Raw genomic sequence first — 22180 nt, forward strand, 5'->3', positions numbered from 1 at the left:
TTTGCAGTCCTTGACCTTCACTTCTCCTGGCCAACTTTCCGGATACTTTGCCACCAGCGATCATTTGAGTACTGCTAATGGCTGATGTACACTCAAAGTTATGGTGACTGTAAAGGGGCTGTCCTTCTAAATGAGTATCTTCTATTCATTATTATCTTCCTCTGATTCTCTTCTCACTTCCTATATTACCCAACGCTTAAAATACCCTCTTAGTTAGAAAATCCTCTCACCCATCCAACAGCTTTGCAAAATCAAAGGTTTTCACATTTTCATTGTTATTACTGCTGTTGTTGTTGTTTTCTTTTGCTCAAGAATACAGTCTTCAAACAAAAGTCTTTCCTCTGTGTTTCATGTTAAAAACCAGTAAGTCAAACCACTTGGGTTAAAGTTGTGGGGAGAACCCCTAAAGCCAATTCACCTGTCTTCTCAGTTCCTCTAGCCCTCACCCTATCTTCGGGTGGTCCCAGAGGCACCATTAGTAACTGCCAGAACCCCACAGAGCACAGTTTGAAACTGCTGATCTAGGACATCCTGCTATAAATTTTATCAGAGAGAAATAACTTATCCCCTCTTCTTCCATCCTTTATTTATTCATCTTTCTCTTTTGGGGTCACATAGGGCTATATGACAAATGTTCTTATACCTCACGTGACCGAGGATGGGTCGTGGGCATTCACACCATCAGTGATCAAGGCAACAGAGACCCACGCTACTTCTTCTCCTTGAAGACAGACCGGGCTCGGCAAGTGACCACAATCAATGCCCACCGCAGTTACCTCCCAGGCCAGTGGGTACATCTAGCTGCTACCTACGATGGGCGGCTGATGAAACTGTATGTGAATGGTGCCCAGGTGGCAACGTCTGGGGAGCAGGTCGGTGGCATATTCAGCCCATTAACCCAGAAGTGTAAAGTGCTCATGTTGGGAGGCAGTGCTCTGGATCACAACTACCGGGGCTATATCGAGCGCTTCAGTCTGTGGAAGGTGGCCAGGACCCAGCGGGAGGTACTGTTGGACATGGAAACCCATGGCCTCCACACTCCTCTACCTCAGCTCCTCCTCCAGGAGAACTGGGACAATGTGAAGCGTGCTTGGTCTCCCATGAAGGACGGCAACAGCCCCCAAGTGGAATTCACTGGTGCCCACGGCTTTCTTCTAGACACAAGCTTGGAGCCTCCTTTATGTGGGCAGACATTGTGCGACAACACAGAGGTCATCGCCAGCTACAACCAGCTCCCACGTTTCCGCCGCCCCAAGGTGGTACGCTACCGTGTGGTCAACCTCCATGATGATGGCCATGAGAATCCCACAGTGAGCCGCCAGCAGATCGACTTCCAGCACCGGCAGCTGGCTGAGGCCTTCAAGCACTACAACATCTCCTGGGAGCTGGAGGTGCTGGAGGTGAACAACTCCTCCCTGCGCCGCCGCCTCATCCTGGCCAACTGTGACATCAGCAAGATTGGGGATGAGAACTGCGACCCTGAGTGCAACCACACACTGACCGGCCACGATGGTGGGGACTGCCGCCACTTGCGCCACCCTGCCTTCGTGAAGAAGCAGCAAAATGGGGTGTGCGACATGGACTGCAACTATGAACGGTTCAACTTCGACGGCGGAGAGTGCTGTGACCCTGAAATCACCGACGTCACCAAGACATGCTTCGACCCCGACTCTCCATACAGGTAAGACCTGCTGGGCAGATGATGCCCAGTTAAGAGCTAAACGTGACCCTGATTTTATCAGCACAGCACCTGAAACCCATAGAAGTTATGGGAATTTTCCAGTTCACAGGGCAGCCTCCTGCTGAGGCCAGTCTATTACTCAAGTACTCATGAGGACTATATGTAAGTATAGTCTAGCAAAAATATTGAGAGTCTACTGTGGACTAAGAAGGAAAGCTCAGACTCCTGTCTTCTCAAAGAGCTCAGAGTCTATATTAGGTGACATGAGCTGCTTTGCATTCTAAAGTATGTGGTAGAGTGTGTTAGACCTGCCCTATCCAATACAGTGGTCTCTAGCCACATGTGACTAAATTTAAATTAGGTTAAACAAAATTTAAAATCCAATTCCTGAGCTTCACTAGCCACATTCCAAGTACTCAGTGGCTACATGGGGCTAGTGGCTACCATATTGGACAGACCAATGTGGAACACTTCCATTGTAGCAGAATGTTCTATTGGACAGTGCTGGTGAAGTGGAGATCAGCTGGGGTCAGACAGCCTGGGTTCAGATGTCAGCGATACTACTTCCTCACCTTGTGACCTCTTTGAAGCTATTTCCTCATCTGTAAAATGCGAATAACAATGGTACCTACTTTGTCGAGCTGCTCTGAGGATTGAGAGAGAGCATTGGCAGCACAGTCTCTCTTAGAGTGCCTGGCAGCTGGTTGACTCTCAGTAAGTCTTTGTCATTACTTGTCTAATGAAAGATAGCATGTGCTGTGGTTTAGGGAGTGTCATAGGCGATCCAAGAGAAAAAATTGACTTGCAGTTTGACTATCTTGGAGAAGGCTTAGGTACAATGTGGACTTCAGAGTTGGGTCCGGGCAGAAGGGAGGACACCGGAGGCAGAAGAACTTCTTCATCTACTGCTGAGAAGAGGGCAGAAAGAGGGTTCTTCTGTCTAATCTCCCTTAGTCTCTGCCTAGCACCATTAACTCTAAGCAGCAACCCCAAAGGAAAACCCAAAGGCGAGCCCATAGGTGATCTATGTTCAGTGTGGGACCCAGAAGAACTAGTTCCAACCCAAAGAGATAGTCAACCTCCACTTTCCTGATCTCCCAGATTCTCGCTGAACTTTTCCATTCTGTCCAACACGCAGGACCCTGGACTTGCTGATAGCTCCAGCCCATTTGCCGACCTCTGCAGGTTTTCTGCTGACTCTTCTCTTTATGTCTCTCAAAAGAGCAAGGGCCTCCCATGCACAGACAAAATACCTATGTGCAAAGGAATGATGATGCTGGCTGGAGAATGTCATGCCTGGCAGCAAGCCAGGAAGCATGTCAGCTCAGCCTCCTGGCACGAGGCAGGCCCCTGGACTCTCACCTCGGCTCAGAGGCATGAGCAGCCCATGTGAGAAGAAGCCTTGGTGTGTGGCCAGTTCCTTCCAGGTCACAATGCACTTTCATCTCTGTTCTCCTTTGGGCTTTGACGGAATTTGGCAAGGAAGACAGGACGGGATTAGCATTTGCATTTGACTGATGGGGAGATAGAGGACCTTGGAGAGTGAAATGGCTCGGCCAAGGTCAATGGTCGGGAAAGTCATTCCACTAAGTCACAAATGCAAGTCTTCTGGCATTAATGCAGTGGTGCCCTACTGAGCTAGACTCCCAGGAGTCACCTGTGTGCCCAGGCAGAGTGGTACTGGGGAATGGTGAAGGGCCACAAATAGTTGGAAGTCATTCACCCATTTATTCATTCATTCAGATGTTTCATTCATTCATTCAAACATTCATTCAAATGTTTGTTCAGTACCCCTTAGCTCTATTTTGCTTCAGGAAATGCAGGATTCAGAATGATGGAGGGGTTTACCCAAAGTCACTGAGGCAGTAAACGGAAAGCTTGGCTTCGAACCCAGGTTTATTGACTCCAAAGCTCCCACTGAGGGGAGGCATTTTTTTTAAGTCCGAGGAACAATAAGAAGTAGAGTTAAAGGACACAGGTGACAGGCAGGGTGGCTTTACTAAAGCCTTGGGAGAAAACTGCCATCTGATTGGGTCAGGACCGAGGGCAGCTGGCCTCTTCAGTGGGCAGGCATGCTCTGCTGGTGTGGAGGGGCCGCGGGGCCCCAGGTCCCAGATCCCTCACAATCAGCAGACAGAGCTGGCAGGCTCCAACAGCCTCCTCTTTTCTAAGTCACGAGACAGCATGCCCAGAATGTCCATGAGTGGCCACGTGCCAGCGCTGTGACCACTCACGCCACGGCCTGTTTGTTTGCTGGCTGGGAAAGTCGTGTGCCCCGGGTGAGCCTGATGGGGCTGGGGGTGACAGCTTTCTGGCTGAGTCAGCTCTCTTGTGTGCAGAGAGAAACCTGTGGCAGTTTGCAGAGAAGTATTTACTTTGTGACTTTAAAAAAAGGGAGAATGGGAAGGAGGAGGGAAGAAATGAGAAAAAGAAAGATAGAAAGAAGGTAAGCGCCTTTAATACAAGCAGTGAAAATTAGATTGACATTATCTGGGTGATTTTTAATAAATAGCTGAACTTAGTTCTCATCCAGGCTGTGCTTTTTCTCTCTCTGTCTCTTTTTCTTTCTTAATGGGTAAAGACAATAAAGACAATATTTAAATTATTACTTCTCCATCTATGGTAATGGACCAGTTTTGTTTTATTTTTTTTTCCTATGTGTTGAAAAGCAATACTTTTGTAATATACAGCCAAAATGAATTAATATAAAATAAAATTCCACAGGAATGGTGAAGTGATGTCAGAGTTCTCTAAAAGTTTCTAAATGCTTACTTTCCATTCTTGTACTCATTGCACCATAGACTGGTAAGAAACAGTTCATGCCCTGCCCACTTGGAGTAGCACTGTTTAAAATTCATCATTCTGACAATTTATGTAGCAGTTCCCTGGAGTACAATAAGATCCACCAGTAATGCAGCTGGGCAGATTGGCAAACTCCATCGGAGAAGTACCAATTCTTCTAACACTTTTAAACTCATTCTTTATCTAATAGTCCTTGAGTCCTTTAGTCCATGTTCTCAGGAATTTATGTGTTACAGGAGAGCACCCAGTCCTAGCAGATGGCTGCAGAAGACGTCATAATAGCACCAAATGTCAGATCTAGAAATATCTTCAGAGATCGTTGGGTCCAAACTCCGTATCCCCCATAGAGGGAAACTGAGGCCAAAGCTCACACAATCAATTAGTAGTGAAATTGGGGTTAAGGGTGCTCTAAATTTCTGACTCCTGGTCAATTGCTGTGGCACAGCTTCCCAGCACTGTCCTGACGTCCTTGAGGCCACAGATACCTGCCCCTTCACGTTTTGTCCTCGCTCTCCTCTTCTTCCCAACTATTCCCAAGAGCTTGAGATTATGAAGTGCTTACTGAGTGAGTTTGGAAGAGAGTTGGATAACAGCCTTGGGTTTCCATGAACCACTGCAAAACTATTAGAGCTACATTAGTGGTGAGTTTTCTTTATTAAGAGGCCATGATAAGGACAGTTAACTGAGGATGTGTGCAAAGAGGAGGACTGAGACAGTGAGGGGCCGGGAGCTGTATCATATAACCACTTGATAATGTTTGGCCTGGATGATAAAATTCTCACAAGGCCATGACCAGAGGGCCATGACACATGCATTTCAAGTCTCTGAAGGCCTGTCCTGTGGAAAAGAGAGTAGAAGTATTCTATGTGGTTTCTAAGCCGTGGATGGGACCAGAGTGTTGCAGTTACACGAGGCAGCTTTGAGCTGAGTAACAGATTATGCCATCCCCAGGCAGAATGGTCCTTCCAGGGGAGTGCTTCTCTGCAGGTGAGTGAGCTCCCCATCACCTGAGGCATGCACAGTTAGGCTATAGCGAGGATTATAGCAATGGTGGAGGAGGTAGCCTTGATGGCTTAAGACTGCACAGCCCAAGGTTTTACAAATATCTTATTCCAAGTCATTTTAGGGAACTAAGTGGTGACTATATCTGTCCTCTTTAACAGGCACTTACTGGATATGTTTACCCCTGCTGGTCTCTCTGCTCTTCACTGAGGATGTTGCAATGAGTGGGACGTGGTCCTCACCATTGAGGGGCTTCCGCTTTAGTGGGAGAGTCATATTCAAACATAAGAAACTCTGACCTATGGTATTAGAGGCACATAGTGGGGCAGGAGACCTAAAAAGCAGAGATTTAGTCTGACTAGGGAAAACGAGGCAAGTCTGCTAGTGGAGGCATGATTCGAGTAGGCATCCAGGAACGGGGAGCACGTTGACAGGTAGAGATGCAGCCTGCATCAGTCAGGATCCTGCCAGGAAACAGATGGCACATTCAAACAGAATAATTAAGGAGAGTTGAAGGAGGGGCTTTTTTTGAAGGAAAGGCTATTCAAAATGGTGTGGGCAAGGTTTAGGTATCCCAACAAAGCCAGAGTCAGCAACAGTGGGGAGCTATTTCTATCCTTGGACTATAGGGGCAGGAGGAGGGAGAGGTTATGGAACCCAGAGAGAGTGGCTATGTGGAGAGTGTTCCCTGACAGTAGCTGTGACTCTCAGTAGAGAGGAGTAGCCAACCTAACAGCCCCCTGGCCAGAAGGGAGCTGGGAGAGTTAATTCTACATTAACATTGGCTTCCACCTTCCAGTCTCCTGCCAGTGATTCCCATTGGGGAACCAAACTGGAAGTCACAAGGCAAAGGAAGCTGTTGATGGAACCCAAAGAGGCCAGCCTCCCGAGGGCACAGAGCAGGGTGGGGAGGGGTTGGAAGTGGATATGGGTGAGCAGACAGAACATGTCCAGAGCACAGAGAAAGCCAGCCCGTGCAGAGGGTACAGCATAAGCAAGGGGGAGTTGGGGGAATGGGGTGTGGAAGGGCTTGGAGAATAAGGAGTCGTTCAGTATGGCTGGGATCCAGACCATAAGCAGAGAAGGATTCAGTTTGTCTCACAGAAAACTCCAATATCAGGCTAAATCCTTCCTCCTTGTCTCTCTATCTTTCTTAATTTCTTTCCCTTCTTCTTTCTTTCTTTCCTTCCTTCCCTCCCTCCTTCCTTCTTTCCTGTATCCCTCCCTCCCTTCCTTCTTCCTTTCCTCTCTCCATCTCTTCCTTCCTTCCTTTTTTTCTCCTTTTCTTCTCTCGATAAATATTTGCTGAATGCTCCCTCTGTGCCAGGCCGTCCCTGCCCTTTTGGAGCTCACCATCTAATGGATAAGACAGACAAGTGAAGATGCCATTGCAATCACTGGTGTGAAAGGACCCCCATGTCAGCCAGGAGCAGCAGTCTGTGTGAGCAGTCAAAGGCTTCCTATCAGACTGGCCAGATAGAAAAAGACATTCCAATGAATCTTGGCGATTCTCTATAGTGGTGGAGATGAGCCAGATAGGCAGAACTTCTTCTACAGCCATTAGAGATGTCTACAAACAAGGTAGAATGCACTTCACATGCCTTTTTATAAAGAAAATGAAAAACTTGGATATTAATAGAAATCCCCAGTATCAGGAAATCCAGGGGCTGTTGCCACTTTGGGCTGTATACACCCTACTGCGTGAGGATATTGCAACAAGTGCACCAAGTTCCTGTTTGGACCCCTCCAAACTGCAAGCTCTGGCACCATTAGGTGAACTTCACCTTTGTCCACGAGTATCTATTCAGATGGCAGAAGGCAGACAGAAAAAAAGAGACTTCCCTTACATACTGCTAGCTCATAGGGAACCATTTTCTTTGCCTTCTCTTTATTATTATTATTATTATTATTTATGTAACAAGAGCATTTCCCTAGGACCATATTGGTTTTTTTGGGACCTAAGATGACATTGCTGGAAGTCTTTGGAAAGGGCTGCAATAAGCCTTGAAGTAGCCTCCTTGACCCCTCTGCTGGCATCTATAGTCCTCCTCAGTCTCTTCCCCTGCTCCACCAAGGCCATTAAATGATTTGCCTTCACTCATTGGGGTCTCTCACTTCTTTTCTGAGATGATCTCATGGAACGTATACTTCCTTCCTCCAAGTTCTCTCCAGATCTGGAAAAGTTTCGTGGAATCAGGGGCTCTCTGATCTGAAAGGAGCAGTGGAGGGTCCAGCCCCTCTTGCTGTAGATCAGGAGACTGAGCCAAGAGGGGCAAGCACTGACCCAGGCCTCACAGTGAGACTGGGGCCAAGCTGAAAGCAAGATCCAGGGTCTCATCTCCTAGTCCCAAGGCATTTTAACCCCTGCTACATTGCCTTGGCATCTTAGAAGCTGGCAATTTAAAACTTGGAAAAATTTTATTTAGTATATATACTCATATTCTTACCCATCACTCATATTTTGTTAAGACACTTTAGTATCCAAGGCACTGTGATGAATGCCCTAGGAATCTAAGATGTAATCTCTGTCCCGAAGGTGTTTGTATGCTGTGGTGTAATGACATTTTGTTACAGTCATTCAGGAGACGGCAAGAAGGCAGATGATTACTTTCCAAATGAACCACACAGACGATAAGGCTTACGTGAGCTCTGCGAAAAGGCAGGATCACTGTTTCGGAGAAATTAGGAAAAGTTTTCTGGTGAAAAAGCCTTTACAAACAGGCTTGCAACATTGACAGGCTTCGTAATGGTAGAAAAGAGGTGGGTGGGGGCAAAGAGATTGAGGTGGGAAGCTGTGGGTGCGGTACAAGAAAGAAGCAAGTCTCCCTGGGACTTCATGCAGGTAGATGACGCCACGATTTACTCTTCAGGTTGCAGAGCTCAAAGAATCAGACTGATGTAGAATGCAAAAAGAATTCAAGGGAAATAGATTCTATCCTTGGTTCAGCAGTTTCTTAGCTATGCAATCTTGGGCAATCTCTTAATCTTCCTGAGCCTCCCTTTCCACATCTATCGAAAGGGGTCATGTAATAATAATATCTCACTGCCTGGATCACACGATTGCCTTGAGGGTCACATAAAATAATACCCCAGAAAGAGTTCTGGGAAGAGTTAACCAGCATGCAGATGAAAGAGGACATTGTTATTTTTTCAGTAACTTTGTTCATTCTTTTCCAGTAATCATGTAAAAGAAGTTGCTTGGAATTTTATAATCAGAATATCAGAGTTTATTTAACGTGACTAATATTCATTAAAGCAATAACCAGAGTCAGGCCTGCTGTAGTGGAAGAATGATGGGTGTTGCAGACTGACAAGGGTTTATATCTTGGTTCCATTCTTCATTAGCCATCTGTCCTTGGCCCATTTCTCAATAAAAGTTGATTGTTTCTCATTTGTAACAATTGGGTGAGAACAGTTTATCCTGTGGCATGTCATGAAACTGAAACAGAGTCATCTGTGTGAAACACCTGGTCCAGCGTGTGGCACACTGTCCTTGCTGGGAAAAGTTTCCTGCCTTCTCGAGGGCACTCATGGACTCCTCCCTGTCAGCACTGTTTTACCAAGACTGCCTTCCTGCAGGATTATAAAGAAGGCCTGGATGAAACTGCAGTACACACACCGAGGGCATTTACCCAGATTACTTTCATTCTTAAAATATTAACTTTTTTTTTAGGACTGGCCACAGAATTGGTATTTTTAAATAAAGACCATATCACTTCTATCAAACTCATTGAGTTTGCACACTAGTTTATTTTGAAAGTGACCCAAGTGTCTAACTGTATTAGAGGACATATTTCCGCAAGGAGCAATCCCAGACAGTGTTGGGATTGGTCATAACAGGTGGCATGCCAATTTGGTTGAAGTTCTTAGATTTTTCGATCATCTCCAGCCCACAACCCTGCTTGAGTGTAGTTACGCAAACACACATATTCAGGCGCCTTGTCCACATGGTCCCATTTTCTCTGATTCATTCTGGCTTTTCCTCATGCATTTCTTCTGAGCAAAGTCATCCTTTGCTCGCGGGTCCCATCTGTGACCCTTGTGCACATGTGACTTTGATCTTTGAGAGCAGAACAGAGGTGTGAATGGAGAGCAAGAGAAGAACTGTTCGTGGCCCCTAAAGATGAGGTTGATAAAGAGCTCAAAATGGTGACCCATGAGATCAACCGTGGAGGATCAGCACAGTCTAGCAAATAAATAAGAGCACAAGTTTTGGAGACAGAGTATATTTGAATTAAACCACTTAACATTTTTGTGACCTTGAACAAATCCCTTCCTTTATCGAAGACTTAGTTGCCTCCTCTGTAAAATCGGGGATGAAAGTAGCACAGTCAACTGCACTGGGTGATTTAAAGGATTCAGTGAAATAATACACGGTCAACCCTTAAGGACAGCGCCTGGCACTCAGTGAGGATGCAAAATAACAGTGGTGATTTGCGGGGGATTTTCCTGTCTCTGGGAAATCTCCTGACCTCTTACACACATATCCCCTAATTCCCAGCCCCCTCTCGATTCTGAGCCCCCTCACTAGAACCTCCGGGCTGGAGTGGGAGCTGGAGATGACATAATCACTCTTTACTACCAAGGACCTTTTTATTTTAGCTCCTGCACGTTCCATTTTTAAAAGATTTTCTTTACTCCGGAAGCCCTCCCCATACTAAATGCTAATGTATACATTTTCCCAAGAGATGAGCACTATGCCATACTAAGTATATGCGTTTCCAACAAAAAGCAAAGCATGTCTGAGATCCCAGGATGGGGCTCACTGAGTAGTTCATGTACACACATCTGAGGGAAGGAGCTGGAAGCCAGGAGGGTGCCCCTTACACGCCCAGGACCTCACTAAGCAGTATAAGAGGTGGGTAAAGCCCCTCCTGGCTGGGGATCCCTGCCACAGCACACTCTATCTTTCAGAGTTTAAAGTGAAAGTTGGAACCCTTTCTCAGGGATACATCAGGGAGGCTCCCAACATGGTGGGATCTGAGGTGCTCCCTCTCTCCGCTCTTTCCTAGATGTGTATTTCCTTCTCCAGTTCCCTGGATAGTTGGAAGCGCTTGGTGCCCTTTCGAGGGCCTCAGTGGGAGGCAGTTGGGTTTTTTCCACCCGGGGTTTGGCAAGTCAGCACTCTCATTTTCCTTTCTTCATCCACTGGTGACACTGACCACTCATGACAGCCTCAGCGCTAGGTCAGACACCCTTCCAGTCTGGGAAACAAAGTAGTGGGGCTGTGAGGGAGAGTCGAATGGACAGACTCCAGGACATTTTGTTTTTCACACACATTTCCCTAAATTGATGATAGCTAAGCTTGTACCTTCAAACTCACAGCTTGCCAATTTTCCACCTCCTGAGAGAGAACCTCCGCACCTCCACTTTCACTTCCTGGAAACACAAACCTAGTGTGTGAACAGCAGTGCGCTTTGCTCATGGGTTTGTTTGCATCAGTGGAACAGCTCCCCTTTCCCTGGGTTTTTTTTGGAGGAGTATTTTCTGTCTTCCTCCTTCCTTCCCTGTTTCTTTCTTTCTTTCCCTTTTCCATGTTCTAGGGTGTTTTGGCCATCCGGTAGTGGAAGACGGAGGGTGAGGTGATTACTGTCTCTGTGTCAAGCTTCTGATGTTTGTGATTCCAGCCTGTTTTGAGTTCCGACAGCCACTTGCAGCTCTTAGCCTTGAGTTTGACTTCTGAAAACTGAACTATTTTTATGCCCCAGAGGGAAATAGTGACTATAACTCTACAAAAGTACAGAGTATCTCAAAATGTTGCAGAGGGTGGAAGAGAGACACGACAGAGAGCTCTTTCCAAAGAGGATTAATGGTAGAAAAACCTAGTTTGCCTCTGGTTTGCAGGAGGAAGGAAATAACTAGATATTTCCAGTAACTTCTTAGCAGCATAGAATAAGTCACTTCTCTTACTTCAAATGCTTCCTCTGTACAATGGGAGGAGTTGGGTAGAAGAGTTCTAAGATCTGTTCTTGTTCAGACATTTTCAAATTAGACGTTGTAATCCTGGTTCCAGGCTTATGGGGGCTGGCCAGTCTGCAAATGGTGCAGGGAGGGGTACCTAATATTGAAAAGGTACAAATAGTGCCATGCATTGACACTGGGGACATCCAGGGAAATAAGAGACAGTCCGTGCCTTCAAAATATTTATCAGCCCCTATATCTTAATTGAGTATGATGTGTTCAGATTAGCAAAAAAGGAACAATTATACTCTATGACAAGCTGAAAAAATCCTACTTCCATTACTCAAGTCCCAGCAGTAGCCTCATGATGGAACCCCACCTTGGGCAGTCTGCATGTGTGCTATTTTATTTTCCCTCAGGCCCTGAATGTGGCATCCTCTTTCCAAAAATCAATTTGAATTTAATTCTACTTTTGACAGCCTGACATACAGTGTCATGCTTTCCAGCGTTATTTCTCCATACTTGAACTCTTTGATTGTCACATGACCCTTTGAAAGCTATCTCTTTTTTTAACCACAGGAGAGACCCAAATTTGGAGAAGTCACTAGACTCGTTCAAGGTCATCCAAAAAGATCTACATCTACTAGAACCAATGTATAGTTCTAACTTTAGATAATCCTGTTATTTGCCTAAGGATTGGTGATTTGTATGTGGCCACAGTCCAAACTAAAATCCAGATGTTGCCATATTGACACATATTGGTGAGGATGTTGTAATTCTTGCTCTATCCTAACCAAACATAATATTGTTCAGTCAATCTTCACATCAGTTATATGGTTTGCATGGCTAAAAGAGCCAAACTGGGTAGTCTCCTGAAACACTGCCTGTACCTAGAACATTGTGGCTGCTAAAACTTATGAAATAGAGGTGGTTTGTCTTTATTTAATTGTGCTTCAAGTGTAAGACAAACCACAGGGCTGTCGGGGAGCTGTGTATATTCTGCTCAATATGGTCAGTTGTATTATTTATCAACCGTGGTTTTGATCCTCCAAGAAGAAAGTGAGGTGGTGGGAAGAGATAGCTGTGTGCCCTAGAACTACATGCTTCTGTTGTAAAAGAAATGGTTTGACCATTAGATAGTCACAATACTGTTCTGCTGCTTTTGAACACACCATCATGCTTCAAATTATTGCTTGTCCTTCCTTACCAGGGTATTTTTCATGCTTAATGGCTTCCCTTAAAACAAATAAACTGGGTTCCTGGGCCGTCAAAGCAGAGATTGAAGAATCCCAGGGAAAGATCTTAGGGAAGGGACTGTTCATTCATGTGTGTGTGTACATGTCTACTGTGTGCAAGCACAATGCTATGTGCTGGGGGTACAATAATGAACGTTTCACAGGATAGGTGTGATTCTGCCCTCATGGATTTTCCTGCGGGTAGATAAGTAGGTAATTTGATGAGTCCTGTTATGAAGAAGTCCAAGGTCGGAGGGAACACAGAGGATGGGTACTCGACTCATTAGAGGTCAGAATCACTTCTAGGCTTAGTCCTGAAGGAGGAGTCATGTTCACCAAGTGAGTGTAGCTGAGTTTGCCAGGTTCCAGGTGTTCTGACACTTTGCCTTCTGCCCAAGCAGTATCTAAAAACTATTTTCAGAAAGGCAAATGAGAAAAAAAGAACTGAGTAGTTCCTAGTAAAAGATATTCATTTTAAATTAGTGTCCTTTATCCTGAGATTATTTTATTCTCTTCTTTGGAGTACTACTCTAGTATCCTTTATTTTATTTTATGAGAGACATCATAGATAGTGGGGCATTCACCTTTTGAATGCTTTATTTGTCAAAATTAAAAATCACTACTTTCACTCCAGTTTTTTAAATTGGTCCAGAGGTCTGAGGACCTCTCCATTGATCCATGATGCCTCTTTGAATCAGCGCTTTATTTCCTCCCATCCAAATCCTCAGGATTCTTGATCGCACCCATGTCCTGGTCTCATCATAATCCTATCCCACAGAGAGCTGTAGGCCAGAGGTTTTCCTAAGGGTTGACCTTCCACATGACTCAGCAAGGGGCACAACCCCAGGGAGACAGCTCTCTTGATGGGCCTAGAGTTTAGGGCAGCTTTAAGAGGTGTTTTGATGTATAGAATCTGAGAATCATAAAGGGGAAATACTACAGTTAGACCAAGTTAAAACCCGGACCCATCATTTCATCTCCTCTCACTCCCACCCGGCTTAGCATCAAATTGTTCCCCATGCACAAATACCTCCCTTTCTTGGATATTCTCAGATGTGCCTCCTTTTCTACAAGCCACTGCCCATGCCTTCTGCTCCACTTTCATCCCTCCTATAGACTGTCTTCCACATTCTTCCGGAAAGCTCTTTGGAAACATGAACCAGATCATTTTATTCTCTTCCATAAAATCTGCCAGGGTCTGCTTACAGCTTTCAGGACACTGTCCAAGCTCCATAACCCAGTATACAAGACCCTTCTTGATGTGGCCATTGCTGACGCTTCCAGCTGCATCTTGTGAAATAGCTCCCATGTTCCCAACTTTGCAACCATACCAGAGGACTTGCAGTGTCTCACTCTTCTCATGCTCTTTCAGGCCTCTTGGCTTTCTGGAGCTTCTGCCATTTTCCCTGTCTCCCACACCTGGTCCAATATCTGACCAAGGTTTATTCTTCATGTGAAAATCTCAATGATATCTTACCGACCTTCAGCTGGGTAAATGTCATTCCTCTGTGCTTCCATCACATTCAGCATCCCCTCTATCATAACACATATCATAAAAGAAGGTAAGAGACTCATGGTTAAGGTACTGTAGTGTTCAACAGACTAGGGGCCATATCCCACCTCTGACACTTATGAGTGGGAGGGGATAATCTTGGAAGAGTGGTGTCACCTCACAGAGCCCTAGTTTCTTCACCTGTAAATTGGGGATACTCACACTTAACATATAAGGTTTTTGTAAAGCTTCAAAGAGATAATATAAAAAAAAAATTTCAATGGTGCCAATGTGTAGTAAACTCACCCAAATGGTAGGCTTTATTAGTATTATCTCATTATGTTGTGATCATCTGATAATTTGTCTCACTTGCTTCATAAAACTGCTAACTTTCTGATAATCAAAAGTGTTTCTCTTTCATATTTGGGTGCCAAGTTTCTAGCTTAAAGTATAATAGATGATAGAATTTCAATAAACGGTGGTGCATGAAAGAGGAAAAGACAATGTATTATATGCAGGGAGGAAAGAAGTTAAGAAGGAAAGAATGAAGGCAGGCAGACAGAGGGAGGTGGGGAGAGTAGACGGGAGGTAATGAAAGAATGACTTATTCAATAAATGAATGAAAGAATGACCAATTTTTCAATTGATCTTTGATTGATGCTGTTACATTTTTCTTAGATTGTGTGTCAAGCTTCTATATAAAAGCTGTTATTTTGGAAACCAATCATTCAGGATTCTGAGAATTTAATAAACTCATCAAGCACTTTTTTTTTCTGTGCCTCTTCTTACAGACAAGCGAGACAGATTTAGGCATTTCTGACAATGAAACTAAACAGGAGAATAAAGTCCAGATCATTAGGGCCCTTGGGATAAAAGTAGAAAATCCAGGTTTTAGAACTGGTCACAGCTTGGAGAAAGCTTGTTATTTGGAACAAGGATATGGATGCAATAAACATTCTGAGGTTTATCTTGCTTTAATGACTTGCCTTGAGTGGCTTTGATCTTTATATTTGATAATCACTTTCAAATGGTCTAGTGTGTTTTGAAAGTGGAGTAGTGGTTCACGGACTTGAGATCCTCCTTGGGAACGACAGGCTGGAATCAGAATTTGGAAACAGACAATGTTACAGGACTTGCTCTATGAGTTGTAGAAGCTGGGCAACTACCCATGAGGAAGATAAACACATTGGTCCAGTGATGGGAAGCAGAGTTCGCTGATGGAAAGGAGACACAACAGGCATGGGGAGCTAAGGCCAGTTTCCTCTAGTTTCGTGAGCAATCCAGAAAGAGAATTGTGCATCTTGGGGCCTTTTCATAAGTTGGCCACTCTTCCAGCACTTTCTCATGTTATCACCTCCTTGAAGTTTTATATTCCCCTTTCTAGGTTGAATTTTATAATCCCCATTTTACAGATAAGGCAATTGAGGTCCAGAAAGATTGAGTCTCTCTCTTAAGATGTGGCTTTTTTCGGAGCCAGCCCAGTGTTATAGTGGTTAAGTTTACATGCTCTGCTTCACTGGCATGGGGTTCGCACGTTCAGATCCCGCATGTGGACCTAGCACCGCTCATCAAGCCACACTGTGGTGGCATCCCACATAAAATAGAGGAAGATTGCCACAGATGTTAGCTCAGTGACAGTCTTCCTCAAGCAAAAAGAGGAAGATTGGCAACAGATGTTAGCTCAGCCCAGGTCTTCCTCACAAAAAACAAGGAAGAAGGATGTGGCTTTTTGAAAAAATAGTAAGGCCAATGATTACCACAATTAGGTATTTCTTGGTGTGGTAATACCAGAAGAAAGTAGTAAATACAAAAATGTGTATAATAAACTTTGATATACTTATTCCCCACTTTCATATTATTGAATGAAGAATAGACTTCACTCCAGAACAATTCTATCTAGAACTCTATCCAAGGACATTTAATTATGACAGTAACAGAGTCTTCCTATATAAGACAGTCCTCTGCATGGACTATAAGTAGAGTAAAGGGTCTCAGGTACTCTATTTAAATGTTATGCTGTCATATTTAAATAAATTTCACTCAAGGAAAAAACAAAAGTATGTTTTTTTTTCTATGGCACTGTGCTGCCTTTTAGCTTAACCAGAAAGAACTGTCACCAGCTTCTAGCTGGGAAGTAGCCTACTCCAAGCCAGGTTCAGCTCAGACAAACCCTCATCAAATTGAGGGCATCAGCCCATGACCAGCACCATCCCTATAACCAGCCTACACCTCTCAAGAGCCCGAGGAGCAGAACTTTGGCATGATGCTTCTCAAAGATCTCAGCTACCACTTCTGCAGGGGAGAAGTTGGTCTGTTCTGAATGGAAATAGAAATAGACACTGGTCAGTCTTGATCTGGGCTCCCTGTGAGCCATACCTCAGACTACCCATCTTTAAAATGTGAGAGCCAGTGTGTTATGCTTCTAGAACCTTCCATGATTTCATGTAAGAGATTTGTTGTTGTTCTGCATTTTGAATGTAGTTCCCTTTTGCTTCTCTTTCAATAAAACAGGCCCTGACAGCCCTCTCATTGAGATTATTACAGAGTTGTACCATCTCAGGCCAGTGCATTTAGGAAATATGTTGTTGGCACTCACCAGCGAGTGAGATGCGTAAAGAACATATTCTAATGACAGTTGAGTTGAGAGAGCTTTGATCTCCCTCCAGGACTGCTCTCATGCCTTTGAAATGCAGTTCTGGCAGAGGGGCAAAGTCTGGGTGCCTTGGCACTTTGGGGCTGGGCCCCCTGAAACTGACATTCCAAGGGACCTGCAACCTTCACAGTAGGATCCAGGTGCATGGGCTGTGCAGGAAGAAAGGAGACACTGAGACACCTCTTTTGAGAGACAGCTTGGGGAGAGTATCAAAGTTAGGAGGGACTTTCCCATTTAGACCAGTTGTGTTGGTTCTGTTGTTATTTGGTTTTTGGCAAAGGTGGAGGTTGGGGAGGGGGGAAAGGATTATGCTCACATATGTTTGGGAACACTTCGTACACTATCTGCCCTACTATTTTGCATATTAAAGGCTTTGAAAACTCTTACAATTAAAAAATATATGTATTTAACTTTGTTTAAAAGAGCATGTCCTAAACCATTAGACTCAGAAACTCTTTTCCTGTAAATATGCCTCTACTTCTTGTGAATTTAGCCTTCTATAGACTGTGACTTCGAAAAGACTGATCTAGTTCACAAGCTCACTGAACAGATGGGCACTCTGAGCTGCAGACCAGGCAGCAGAAGATAGTGGGAATAGGCTAGAAATTTAGGCAACGCAAGCCCTGCACAGAGGTGTCCAGCTGAATGAGAACATGGGGGCTGCAGTCCATCTCATGCTTGACTCTCCAAGCTATGCACCCTTGCAAGGAACTATGTCTACCGCTAGGAAAAAGCAACTTTACCAATTGGTATAAAAGTGCTGCCACGCACAGGCTAGTGGATAAAGTCTTGTTGTCAGGCCCTTCTGTGCCCCTGATTTGATATCTCAGGCAAGTCGCTTCACGTCCCTGAGCCCTGGGCTTCTTCATCCTGTTTTGAAGTTATGCAGTTTAAGAGAGGTGCTCAATAGCTGCCAATCAGTGGTAGCTCTCTCTTGAAGGAAAGTTTTAGGGAACACAGAGATGATAAAGGATTGGCCCCCACTTGCTTGAAGTTCATAGCCTGATGGAGAAGACAGGTGCTGACACAATGAAATAATACAAAGCAGAGTGGAAAATACTAGAATCAAATGTAGGGGGTTCTGAGGAGGAAGAAACCATTTTCCACTAGATGATTTCAGTGTTGCTAATAATTATCATTGTAATAACACTAATGCAACAAAAATAGCCTACACTAATCATGAGTGCCTCTACGTGCAAGGCACTTTCTCTGTGTTGCCTCCCAACAACCATGAGAGATGGACATGATCATCCCATTCTAGAGGTGAGGATGGTCAGGAGTGGATAGATGGAGTACATTACATGTATGCTGGGCTTAGAAGGGAGGATAAGATTTTAAAAGTCTGAGATTCAGGAAGAAAGGTTGTGAGGCAGAGGAAAGAAACTAATGGACATGCTTAAGGAGTGGGCATAATTGCGGAAAACCAGAGGTTCTTGGGATGAGGAAACCCTGAGAACTTGAGTGGTTGAGCCTGCAGGAGGAAGAAAAAGGTTGGTTGATGAAATGCTGAAGAAAAGCTGGGGATCAGATGCTAAAAGGCAAGACTAGGAGAGCCTCCCAAAGGCAGACTGCCAGTTTAGGTTTTTCCCAGTAGGAGAAAATAGGGGAACAGGATGCGGAGGAGAGTGTGGGCCAAGACTGTGCTGACCTGTCTCTCATAATCCACCTGGTATCCCCATGAGCTAACAGACTCAGAGAGGTAAGGTAACTTGTCCATGGACATAGGTCTGTCCATCCAATTCACAGCAGTACTGGCACATAATTTATTAAACACATAGAGTTTTGAATTTGGATCGATTTTCCTGGGGTAATGATTTTTTTAAAAATAAATTTGACCAATTTAGAATATACACAGAGGGCCAACCTTCACAAAGTGGCAAAATGGAAAGCCAAGTGGCCCTGAGCAAGTCCTTTTCCTTCTCCCATCATCAATTTCCTAGACTCTAATGGTCCTGCTCAAGTTGGCCTCCTGCGCTTTCTCATCCATCCATTGACAGAGGGAATAAACATTATTTTAAAGAGATGGGAGGAGGGAGGTAATATCCACATGGACTCCTGTCTGCACGATTTTCCCCTGATACATTTGAGAGGTAACCAGCTTGGCTCTCAATTGGTGGGAAGACCTCAGCCAGCAAAAGGAAAACTTTTAGCCAGAGAGCTGTTTGCCTTTGGGTGGGTCCCCCCAAAAGAGGGGGAGAGGACAGGGGCCAGTGGGCCAGGGGCCTGGATGGCTGCTGTGGTTCTGCCTCTTTTGGGAAATGAAGGCTTCTCAAAGTGTGAAAAAAAAAACCCCACATACAAACAAGCGAGAGAGGCTTCAACATCCCACATCTCTGCCTTGGGCCAGAATGAATACCACCCCCTGAAAAGATTGGTTTCTGCAATTACAACTGAATAAACAACCAGTTAAAGTGTTGCCCCCACCCCTACCCCCCACCCCCGTCTCTTCCTCTCCTGAAGCTTCCTCAGCCTAAAGCAATGGGGCAAAGAGGTGATGTTCTCTAATAACATTTGTGTTCTCTGCCTGGGATAAGGCTTGATGGAAATGGACAGATCAATTAGAAAATAATAAATAATGTGGAAAGGGCTGATCCAAGAAATTCTCGGCTTCTCTGTGTTTTCATTCTCCTCCCACGCATTGTTTCCCTTTTCACAGAGGCCCTGAGTGAGCTTGGAAATGAGGGTGAGGCTGTGGGAAGAGCTGGACACGTCTAGATTTGCACTTGGCCTTGTCACTATTTATATGATCTCTGAACCCCTGTTCCTTCATCTGTAAGATGGGGATAAATAATAGGAACAGCTAAACATTTATCGAGGTTTTCTACATGCCACGGATTATTCCAAGCCCTTTAGACTTCCTTTAGTAATGTCCCAAATCCTCTGAACAACTCTATGAGGTTAACATTATTGTCATCCTTGTTTTGTGTATATAGAAACAGGGGCACAGGAAGCCAAGTAAATTGCCCAGGGTGACCCAAACATCAAGTGGAAGCGCTGGATTCAAACCCAGGACTCTGGATTGATAACAAGCCTTCTCACCCACCCTGCTGCATGGCTTCAAAGAATGGACAAAGATGGGAAACAGGTGTAGCTAGCACAGGGGCTGGCATACAGAAAGTGCTTAATAAATACTGGCTTTTTCCTTTTCTGATCACTAGTTCAAACTCCCTGTGAGGCTTCCAATCTAGGAAGCTGAAGGTGGGATCTCGGGAGAGAGAAGGCACAGCAGCAAGATTTCAGGTCAATATCTGAGCTTGTGCAGCTGTCCTTGGAATTAGTCAGTTCAACCCAGACATAGATGTAACCTCTCCTGGCCTTGCCTGTATCTCCAACTCATGTTAACCTGTTTTTGAAAAGCCAGAAAAATTATGGTCATGTGACCAGTTATAGGCTCTTGATGACATGGGTGGCCAGGAGGGCTCTTTAGGTTTCAGACATATCCTAGTCTAGCGTAGTAAACGTATAGGTTTGTGATCCACAGAAGTGCTCTGTGAAGCACCAGGCAGCTGTTCTGAAACCCAGAGTACTGATAAGGAAACTGAGTCCTCATAGGAAAGAAGTGCTGAAACTGAAACTGGGACCTAAATATTTTAACTTTTCTCTTTCGCCATGTAAATTCAACTCCATCAGCATCTACTGAATACTCATCCCGTGTCAAGCTCTGTGCTGAGAACTGGGTCAACAGAGATAAATAATGCACATTCCCTGCCTCCAGAGAGCCACAAACAGTGATAGATATAGAAGGTGAAGTGATTATTTGGAATGAAGTGAGAGTACATACAAATAGGAGGTGGATGAGTACAGAGAAGGTCAAGGGGGTGAAGGTGAGGTGGGAATCAGGCAAGTCTTCCTGGAGGAATGGTACCAGAACAGACTTTGGGTTTGTTCATCAGAAACAAAATGGGAAGCAGAGTCCCGGACAGAGGGAACAGCACGAGTAAAGGCAGTGAGGATAGTACATCATGGTGAGTGCTGCCAACGTAAAGTGGGAAATTCAAGAGAGGGAACAGAAAGAGATGATGCTAAATGGGGAGGCAGGGTCTTGAGGGCATGCTGGGGAGCTTGGACTTTACTCTTTCACTTATGGGGAGGCCCTTCTATGACTTCGGGAGTGAGAGAGAAGGGAACCGTCATTAGTGTTCTACTGGCCAGGCACTGTGCCAACTCCCCATGGAGAGACAGCATTAGGACAAAGGAAAACAGTTCCAACTAACTGTGTGACTTTAGCAAGGTATGAAGATTATTTAAGCCTCTTTTTCCTCCTCTGGAAAATGGGGATAATAATTCTACCTACCTCAGTGTTATTAAGAAGATTAGAGGAGATAATCTATGTAAACCAGGACCATGTAGAAGGACCCAACAAACATTAAATATCATTATTCTTAGACTTTGTCTCACCTACTACCTCAAGCTGCCTGCTTGCTTATTTATGTATGTTTTTATTCACTTCCAACTTTACTCAAGAAATGATTATCAGTGGCTCACAGATAAGATACATGATGGTGGACATAAAATGGGGCTGAACGAAACAGGAGAGGGGAGCAAGGTGCCTCTCTCTATTTAGAAAATAATCCATTGAATAATAAACCTGTGGCTGATCCAAAGCTTTACCATTTCTCTTCTGATGGCAGAGCCATACTCTACAATGGAAGAGTTCTTATTTATTGAGCACCTAACATATGCCAGTCTCTTTCCAAATACCATTTATTTCTCTCTCCAACATGTGTTTGTTCCGTGTATTAAAGAGCTGACGCTTGTAGCAGGGGGAATTAATTCACTTTCCAGATATGTCACTCTACAACAGCAGCCACCCCAAATACAATATCCCTTTCTAATCTAGTTTACAGACAAAGGAATAGAGGCTTACAGAATGCAGAATCATGTACGGGAGGCAGCGTGATGCCCCGGTGAAAAGAGCATAGGTTTCAAGCTAGACAGAATTGGCTTTGAAACCCAGTTCTGCAACTTTGGGCAACCTATTTAATCACACTGGGCCCCATGTTGCTTATCTTGAAAACAGAGTAATAAGGCCTCCTTGCAAGGTTGGTATAGAGATGCAAAGCAAGCCTCTTAGTGCCACTCTGTATTTGCCAAATAAATGGTCCGAGGTCCATAATGAATGAGTGAAATAGGGAAGAAGCCAATACTAGAATACATGTTGTCTCTTTCATGATCTGTGTTCTTGGTCTATATCTACTTTATGTGGCCCTGTCATCAGTCAATACAGCAGAGTCCTTAGGGGCGCAGATGTTGATCTTAGATAAATATGGGTTCTAAACTGAACTGTGGTATTTATAAGCCAAGCAATCTTATCAAGTCTCTTAAACTCACAAGGACTTAATTTTTTTACCTTCAAAATGGGATCATCACCCTTACCTTATGATAATTTTGGGGGAAGTCGATGAGGTGATGTT

The 22180-nt window shown here is 44.5% G+C and overlaps 1 protein-coding gene across 1 annotated transcript in view; it reads left to right on the top strand.

Moving 5' to 3' along the window:
- PAPPA (pappalysin 1) overlaps positions 1–22180 on the top strand; it is a 236698-nt gene that overhangs the window by 30737 nt on the left and 183781 nt on the right. The window contains exon 2 of the mRNA XM_070596239.1: positions 619–1681. Within this exon, the coding sequence (XP_070452340.1) occupies positions 619–1681 (1063 nt within the window). The remainder of the gene's footprint in view (positions 1–618; positions 1682–22180) is intronic.

Source organism: Equus przewalskii, chromosome 26 (assembly GCF_037783145.1).
Source record: "Equus przewalskii isolate Varuska chromosome 26, EquPr2, whole genome shotgun sequence".
Classification (NCBI taxonomy): domain Eukaryota; kingdom Metazoa; phylum Chordata; class Mammalia; order Perissodactyla; family Equidae; genus Equus; species Equus przewalskii.